The sequence below is a fragment of the Triticum aestivum genome, chromosome 1A (genome assembly GCF_018294505.1).
Source record: "Triticum aestivum cultivar Chinese Spring chromosome 1A, IWGSC CS RefSeq v2.1, whole genome shotgun sequence".
Lineage (NCBI taxonomy): Eukaryota > Viridiplantae > Streptophyta > Magnoliopsida > Poales > Poaceae > Triticum > Triticum aestivum.
The window spans coordinates 534,105,603-534,114,522 of record NC_057794.1 but is presented as its reverse complement, the minus strand read 5'-3'; the positions used below and the strand labels follow the sequence as shown (position 1 = coordinate 534,114,522).

The 8,920-nt window shown below is 46.8% G+C and overlaps 1 protein-coding gene across 1 annotated transcript; it reads right to left on the bottom strand.

Moving 5' to 3' along the window:
* Positions 1–602: 602 nt before the first annotated feature.
* LOC123063692 (probable LRR receptor-like serine/threonine-protein kinase At1g05700) lies at positions 603–5,286 on the bottom strand. Its single transcript, XM_044487592.1, has 12 exons — positions 5,123–5,286; positions 3,982–5,037; positions 3,721–3,859; positions 3,495–3,566; positions 3,274–3,345; positions 3,115–3,195; positions 2,820–2,980; positions 2,427–2,671; positions 2,217–2,343; positions 1,924–1,992; positions 1,633–1,825; positions 603–1,254 (listed from the first exon to the last, which is right to left on the bottom strand). The coding sequence occupies exons 1-12, from the start codon at positions 5,232–5,234 to the stop codon at positions 765–767; spliced, it is 2,817 nt and encodes a 938-aa protein (XP_044343527.1). The 5' UTR covers positions 5,235–5,286; the 3' UTR covers positions 603–764.
* Between the last annotated feature and the right edge of the window lie 3,634 nt (positions 5,287–8,920).

The following is an 8,920-nucleotide window of genomic DNA, read 5'->3' as shown; positions in this document are numbered from 1 at the left end:
CTTTGCAACTCTGTTTTCCACCACGCCCCTTTCCCCTGCTCCAGGTGTGCCATCATTTCCGGCCTAACTGAGAGGCACACAGGTTACCCACCCCAACCCCCTCCCCCGAACCTAATCCCTTGCCTCTCACCGATGTCAATTATGTATTTCTATAACCACTCCGAAGAAGTTGCCTACCTCGACTAAGTCGGCTGCTGCCGCTGCTCTGCTGTCGAGGCCATTACGCCTTCGTCCTAACCACACCAACAGGAAGAAGAATCAGCATACAGATCACATTAGAAGCCAACAAGGTGAGTGCCTCTCCTTTATCTGAGAATCTAGTTATCTTTATGTATAAACCACGTGAGGATCGTCACTATTTCAGGTTGTATTTTCTCTTAGCAAATCATATTGTGCTTTCTCGACGAAGATTATTTTGCCATCACATTTTCATGTGACACTATCATCTGAATCAAAAAAAGGTCACACTTATCGATGATGTTGTACGGTTCACCCAATAGAGAATCTTCATCCTCGTTAGTCAAGTCATCTTCTAAACTTGAAAAATCAAGATACATCAAGTATTATATACTTCATCTCAGTATCACTCATATTGTCTAGAAAAGCCAACAGAACACATTAAATGTCTGAACATTTGTACATTTTCACTTCCTCTAATAATAACGACATTTATCGTGTAAGAAAATTTTGAATTCCCTTGAGTGAAAACAAAGAATAATTGCAGAAGAGAGGTGGAAGCAATCAACTAATCATTGTTTAAATCCTCACCTAACAGCTGGACCAGTAGACACTATAGACACCCTGCCCAAATGCTCTTGCTCGAATGCAGTGCTGCTCTGGCTCACATCAGTAGACATGCCAGTGTCGTACCGACCATAGTCGTTCATGCTGCCACCGCTCCCGGGCGTGTAAAACCCTGCATTCACATTGTCGTGTGCAGCCTCGAGCTCAAGGCACTCATGTAGCACTGCTACCACTTCAGTCATCGTGGGCCTCTCTCCAGGCTTCTGGGATGTACACTTCAACGCGGTGTCTGCAATTTTCCACACGCTATTGACATCGTAATCACCACGCATGCGCGCATCCACCACATCCTCGATGTTACCACGGGCAAGGCGTTGCCGCACCCACTGAACAATGCTCGTCGGCTCAGGGTCATTCAGGATGTGTCGTTGCCCTGTGACCAGCTCTAGTAGCACTACCCCAAAGCTAAAGACGTCACTCTTGTTGGTCAGCTGAAATGTACCATGGTACCTAGTAAAGTATGTATGAAATACGTCAATGGGTCTGGTTTCAAGAACAATCATGCAGGTCAAGTTCTTCAAGATATTTTTGGCTCAAACGAATTTCACAATAATTTGCAGATAATCCAGAAATCAATTTGATTCTTGCGTAAATCAGGTTTTTTTCTTAAATGGCTAAGTTGAATGTCAAAATTTCAAATTTAAGGGACTGTTTACTGAATTTTGTTCTCCCTAGGAGAAAAGGTAGATCATACGTACATTATGAGCCTGCATGTATGTTGAATCGCACCAACTTTTAGACAATCGAAAATATATTACTCCAGTTGTTCATCGTAGCTGAGAAGGTTTTTAGAGCATCATCTGAAACAATAGACAATTGTGCACTTACTCAGGGTCAAGGTAACCGAGTGTGCCAACCACCCTTGCTGTGGAAACATGTGTATCGCTGTTGCTATTGAAAGCCTTGAGTAGGCCAAAGTCAGCAATCTTAGCCTCCAGGTTTGCATTCAACAAGATGTTTGACGTCTTCACGTCCCTGTGAACGAGGGGCGGGTTACACCCCTTGTGCAGATACTCAAGCCCTGAATGCATCCACGTGACACATCATCAACTACATCACAATGCAAATCTGCGTCTTCTATATGCAATGAGATGTGGTAAAACCTAATTAAAAGCTTACCTTGTGCGGATTCCAAGGATATACGAAGTCTTTGTCTCCAGGTTAAAGCTCTCATGGTGTTATCTTTCCCTGCAATGCAAATATAATAAGCTGAATCACATGTACTGGTATTTTTCTCAGATGCTTCTCACTTTTACAACTATATATATTTATGTTACATAAAAATATTACTCCCTCCTACCAAAATATAGGACGTTTTTGTAGTTGCAAAGGCGTCTTATATTTTGGTACAGAGGTAGTATTTATGTTGATACAGGCTTGAAGTTTGATGATTTGAGTAATGTTATTAATACCTCTAAGATGTTCGTCTAGGGCTCCTTCAGACATGTACTCGTAGACAAGAGCCATGTATTTCATGTCTTTGCAGTAGCCAATCAAGGAAACAAGATTCTTGTGGTGAATTTTTGCCAAGGTCTGAGCCTGAAACCGAAAAGATCCATGCACATTACCAAACTGAATCGCATTAGTATACTTAACCTTGAGCAGATCACATTAATTCTCACCTCTGCCAAGAATTCTTGTTCACCTTGATCTGAAGATTCAGACCGCAGTTTGACAGCCACTTGTGTGCCATTCTCCAACGAACCATGATAAACTTTCCCAAACCCCCCTTTACCAATTACTCGCTCGAAGCCGTTTGTGATGGCCTCTAATTCACTATATGTGAACCGGCGGTTATCAAGTCGCAACGAGTTGTGCCCCATGATACTCACCTCATCTAGTTGCTTGATATTGCCGCTTGTCCTTCCTTCATACAGAAATCACACCAACAGATGTTACTTAATCACTTCACACTTGCATTCGTGATGAAGAGGCCGGGATAATGAAACTTTTTATTTTCTAAGAACACTTGCAGTCTTGAGTCTAGTGTTATGTATTTTTGCATGGTTTCTTACCTTGCCTTCTCCTTCTCATGCAAATGAGAACTGACAGTAGCAGAATCACTAGTACTGCAACTATGGGAACAACAACATAGACGGCAACCATAGAGCCTCTCTTCTTTTGTGGAGGCTGACAATAGTTTCCGCTGCTGCAGAGGTTCGGATTGTTACCATATCTAGCGAATGAAAGAAAAAGATAAGTAAATCATGTTGATTAAGTAAGATATATAAAATGTATGTTGAAGAGAAAGGTCAAATAAGATCATAGAACTATACCATTGAAAAAATTGTGATGCTAGAGGGTACTAACCTAAGTGTTAGGGAGCCATCTTGAGTTCTTTTCACAAGCCCAGGAGGTATTGATCCACTGAGTAGATTGTCTGTCAGATCTCTGAATGAAACACAACAGGTTTTTTATGCCAAGTTTACTACGAATGGATTTAAAAAGCACATACCACAGATTACTTACAGAAGTGTGAGCGACGACAACTGCGAGAAGGTGTCAGGAATTGAGCCCGTAAGATTATTGCGTGACAAATCCCTATGAACTCGCAAAATTCCAGTTAAACAATTTGATTGCTTCTCGATAAAATTAGCATTGCAATGACTAGCTTAACAGTCTCTCTTACAAGTACTGTATTTACTGCCAAGAAAAAAACTTACAACTTACATAAAAAGAAAAAAACTTACAAGTACTGTAGACCTTTGAGGCCGGCAAACGAAGATGACAAGTTGCCGCTGAGGCCACTGGAAGATAGATTCCTGCAGCATATATACAACTGCAGCTCAGAAAACTCATTCCGGTTACTACTACTAATACTACTTTTTAAGTTTTAACAGGAAACAGAACATTCAGAAACTTATAACTCGCAGGACTTTTAACAGGAAACAGAACATTCAGAAACATATAACTCACAAGCCTGTGACACTTGGTGGGCTGGAAACAGCATAGCTGCAACCCAATCCTTTCCACGCGAAATTCTTGGGCACGCAGGGATCGCCCATCCAGTTCTTCTTCACCTGGTACTTGCCTCTGATCGCCGCGATGGCAGACACTGTTACATTTCTCAGCAGCAGCAACACAAAAATCTGTCAGCTGAGTATAATTAACTGCTTCATTGATCGTCCTGAGTGAGACACTACATCTGAAATCTGAAGAACATAACTGCTTGCTTACCATCCTGAGTGGCCGTGGTTATGCCGGTGGTGGGCAGGACGGAGAAGATCTCGAGGGCGTTGAGGATGGGCGGGAGCGTGGAGTTGGCGGTGGCGTTGAGCGAGACGTTGTACTGGTGGTGCCCGTTGTTGGGGAAGCTGCTGAAGACGGCGTTGGTGTAGAGGTACTGCGGCGTGAAGCCCTTGCCGAGCCAGAGCTGGCCGTTGAGGGTGACGTAGAACTGCCGCACCGCGTTGACGGGGAGAGGCTGCAGCTCCGAGAAGTGCAGGATGCAGATGTACCCGGGATCTGGGTTGTTGGCGCTGGGCTCGGCGTCCCAGCTGAACACGACGGGGCTGGAGGAGTTGACGGGCGTGATGGCCGTCTGCATCACGGCGGACGGCGCGTCGAAGCTGTCGTCGTCGATGTTCTGCACCTTCTTGGCCGTCGAGACCTCCGTCCACTCCGCCCGCTTGCTCATTGGGATCCAGAAGCGGTCGTGCGGGTCGTCGGGGTACCTAAGGACCACGCCATCGTCCCGGCCAAAGTTGGCTCTGCTGAGAAGAACCAGCCCCTGCGTCGCGTTGGCCATCGGGTAGAGCCCGTTCTTGAGGGGCCTCAGGTCGAGGGCCGAGATGAACGGCGTCCCGGAGCCGGTGTTCACGAGGCAAACCTGCACGGACTCACCAGGGACGACGGCGATGATCTCATAGATCACCGGCGTGTTGGCGTTCGAGATGTTCACGGTCGTCCAGTAGTTGACGCCAACATGCAGGTCGAAGACAGGCGCCCTGTCGAGGCCGTCGTAGTTGCCGTACCAGAACTTGGCCCGGATGAGGTACTTGAGCCCGGCCACGAGGGACTGGAGCGTGTAGCAGCTGCGCGTGCCTGCGCCACCGCCGAAGCTGCGCACGTTGTGCCAGCTCCTGCCCATCGTCGGCGTGATGTACTCGGATGACATGTTGTAGTTGGTGCCGGCGTCGATGAAGCCTCCGTCCGAGGTGAAGCGCAGCTTGGTGACGCCGTCCACGTAGCCCGCGGCGCTCTCTGGCAGACCACAGTCTAAGTTTATGAAACCTGCACGGCGGACGCAAAAATAAGCTGTGGCAATGTTTGTGAAGGTAATGCCATGAAACGTCGCAAGCATGTACGATGGGCTCACCTAAGTTATCGACCTGCCCATGGACTTGAAGAACGCCGCCGCCGCCCGCGATGCCCAGAAGAAGCAGCAACGGCCACCGGGCCGCCATTGCTCTCCGCAGCTGTCCTTCCATGGTGCGTGCATGTGCCAGCAGCTATACACTGGGACATAGATTATATGCACGTACAAACGTAAGTCTAACCATCTTGTCTAGGACTAATAATTCAAACACCACATGTCAATCAGTTCATAGAAATGGGTGTTGTACAAGTTAATTACCCAGTTGGGCCCGATCACATGGGTGATGGGTTGACTTGCATCCTGAGTCAGTCAACCACCCTGCTGGGTCTGGTTGGACGTGCATGGATGCCCCAAGCTTGGTGACTAGACTTCTCACCTTTTCCTCAGGCTTAGAAGGTTGACTTTTGATATGAGTCTGGAGCTCTTTTTTGTGATAAAGGACGCTTTTATTAACTGAAAAGGTAGTATAATCAGATACTACGAAACAATTGAGCAACACCCGTTCTCTACATAGCTAAGATGCACACATCGACACTCCAATAGTCTAACCAGAAAATAAAAACGACATAACAGCAACAGTAAAACCATAGCAGACCGGAAGACCGACACTATGCCTATGTCTAGGCTCTTCAACCTAGCGGCCGGCTGCTCTCCAAATTAGGTACTTGAAGTCTTGGCTTGAGGCCTTGCAAGATGAGCCCATTGGACTGCGGATGAGCCACTGACGCAATGAGCCAGGTTCCTTCCTCCTGGCAGTATTCAGCTAATTCTCATTGCGAGAGGTTGGATCCAATGTCAGTGATAATACCATACATGATGCCAAATCTTGTGATCATATCTCAGCCAAACTTGAGGGCCGTTGCTCTCCTGATGGGCTTGGCTTCAATGCACTTTGTGAACTTATCCGCCATAACTAGAAAATGCATGTATCTGCCAGTAGCCGGCCTGAACGGTCCAAGATATCAAGTCCCCACATGGCAAAGGGCGAGGTGATAGGGATGGTCCTCAAAGCTTGAGCCGGCATATGAGGCTACCTGGAGTAAAGCTGGCATCTGACACAGGTCTTAACCAAAAGCTCCACATCAGCAGTGATGTTAGCCAGAAGAAACCGTGCCGAGAGGCTTTGGAGCTACCTAGCAGAGGCATGATGTCCATACACGGTCAAAAAACATACACGGTCAAGTATTGCATACGGTCTCGAAAAAAAAGTATTGCATACAGGACACTCAAGCAGTAGATTTGATATCTCAAATCACTAGGGAGCAAATAGGGATTTTAAAAACAAACAACCCATCATTTTTTATAAACTATGTTAACTTTTACTCCTTCACCCTGTTACTCAAAGCATAAGCTATGATTCTCACAAAAAAAGATTACGCAACAGAACAGTGCTTCTAAGTTACTTGCTATTTTTTTTCGAAGAACGAAATATTCTTTCCCCCCCAAACAAAGCAAGATTTCAAAGCCATACATTAATTCCTGAATCAAAATGAACAACTAGGTTGCGGTCATTCGCAATTTAGAATGCCAAAGACATGCGACATCTCAAAAACATGACAAGTAAAATAGTTGCATGACAATCTCTAAAGCATTACACCCAAGTCACAAAGTGCCATGTTTCCAGCTTTGCACAGTGACAAGAAAGGCGCCACAAAAAATCTGAAGGGGCACGACAATCTTGTCCACAATGTCCACAAGGTCACTGGAGGGATCCGTCAAGAACAGAAAATGGTCAAAAGGTTGTCACCATCAGCAGCTGTAAATTCAAGTTGAGCATTTGGAGAAGACCTGCTATCAACATGTAGCTGACTGTGTTGATCAGCTACCCATGCCTAAGTATATTGGTCCTTGACACCAAATCTCACTAACTCGAGCACTTTACCATTCAGGAGAAAGAACTTGGCAAAATTGACATCTGATCTGCTGCCAACATAGAACTTCAACTCAACTTCTCTGAGATGATCGAGGCATTCAATAGGATCTTGTGGTTGAAGATGATGCACATTCTCCATATCATTTCCTGGACATGACTGAAACAAAATAAAAACAGTTACACGATAGAAAAACTGACCCTCACCTGACAACTAAAACAAGGATTTACTCATTGGAAAAATGTATGAAATGGCCGTGAAGCTAGTTTTAACACCAAAAACTATCGAAGAAAGAAGAGTCACCGTGATGTAGAGCTTCTCCAAGCAAGGAAATATTTTGAGGAAGACTATAGCTGCATCAAGATTAGGGCCACTAGACGTGAGATGCAAAACCTTGATGCTGCGCGTCAGTGCTTTCAAGTTGCCAGCAACCATTCCCTGATAACAGAGAAGGCATAAGCATACAACAGGATCAGAAAGAAGCCTACTAACATGATGCGTAATACTGAATCTTAGATTAGATGGCCACAGCTACCTCAGAAATTTCAGGCCCAAGCTTGAGTTTAGTGAAGTCGTCTATTATGGAGCCAAAGATCTCAAGTTCGGCGCCTCGATTAGCCAGATGGTTGAGTCTGGATGAGGATTGATTCTGATCAATCTTTCTAGTCTGGGGGCATTTACTATGACTAGTTGATAGCCATGCCGCTGACCGTCGTTTATGCCGATTCTTTTCAGAGTTGCTGAATTGATGAGCACGTAGAAGAAGCCGTGGCACCTGTCCAGCAGCAAGCTCTCGAGGACGGGGCAGCCAGCGAGCAGGCGGGAGAGGGTGTCTGCCCGTACGGAAATGGATTTCATGGTGAGCTTCTCAAGGCAAGGGAAGCTAAACGGCGGCGGCGCGTCGTCCACAAAGAACCTGCAGTTGCCGAAGCTGGCCGCGCGCAGAGTCGCCGCGAAGCGGAGAATGGACAGCGGCATCGGAATTTTGTACCGAGGGAGCCAGAGGCACAGTTTTGATTTTCGGCCGAAAAAATCAATTTCGGCCGAATTTCGGCCATCTCGGCTGGGCCCGGAATATGTCCCTTTCGCTTCAAAAATTTCGGCCTGTTTTGAAAGTTATGGCCCAGCCCAACATCTAGAAGGCCTCCACTATGGTCCGGCTAAGAAAACGCCACCGAACCCTAAACTTCTCGTTTCCTCTGTCTTTCCCTGTGCGGCGCCGCCACTGCCCGCCTGCTGCTGCCTTCCCATGCCCGTCGGGAGCTCCTCTGGTGAAGAATCCGCACTCCTCCGCTGCATCAAGCCGCCTCGTTGACTGGTACCTCCCGCCCGCTTGCTTGCGTCTGAGCGCGTGGACGCACAGCCTCCATCAGGGCCACCTCACGCCTCCTCCATCACCACCTAGTTTCTTCTCTGTTGCTTCTTCAAGGCCACGGCATGGTGCATGATGTCTGCGGCAGTGAGGATTGTTTTTATATGTTGGACTGATGCATAGGTAGCATCAGGGCACTTCCTTCTTCGTTTGCTTCTCCAATGTTTATTCTTGGACTGATTCAGTTTTTAATCCCTTGAGCTCGATCTGCTATACCTTTCCTCTGCTGATTGCAAAATTTCGGCCGAATTTTGGCTAGATTTCGGTCAAATTTTATTCAAAAATTTAAATTTTGTTTATGCAATTTCGTCCGAGATTTTGCCGAAATTTTTGAATTGACCGAAATTCGGCTGTTTCGTTCAGGGGCGAAAAAAACCCAATCCGAAAATCAAAACGCAGGCCAGAGGTCGATCTCCTGGAGATCTCGGAGTGCGGGGGAGCCGAGCCAGCAGTCGGGGTCGGTGATCAGGAGGCAGGCGGTCAGGAAGCGGCAGACGGGGCCCGGGTGGTCGGAGAGGATCTTGGACACGGCGGCGGCGCGGGCGCTGCTGCCCC

Coding starts and splice junctions, on each gene's coding strand:
- LOC123063692 (XM_044487592.1), bottom strand. CDS start 5,234: ATGGAAGGACAGCTGCGGAGAGCAATGGCGGCCCGGTGGCCGTTGCTG. Junction 3,196..3,273: donor TTGTCGTCGCTCACACTTCT/GTAAGTAATCTG, acceptor TGTTTCATTCAG/AGATCTGACAGACAATCTAC. Junction 2,344..2,426: donor AACAAGAATTCTTGGCAGAG/GTGAGAATTAAT, acceptor TTTCGGTTTCAG/GCTCAGACCTTGGCAAAAAT.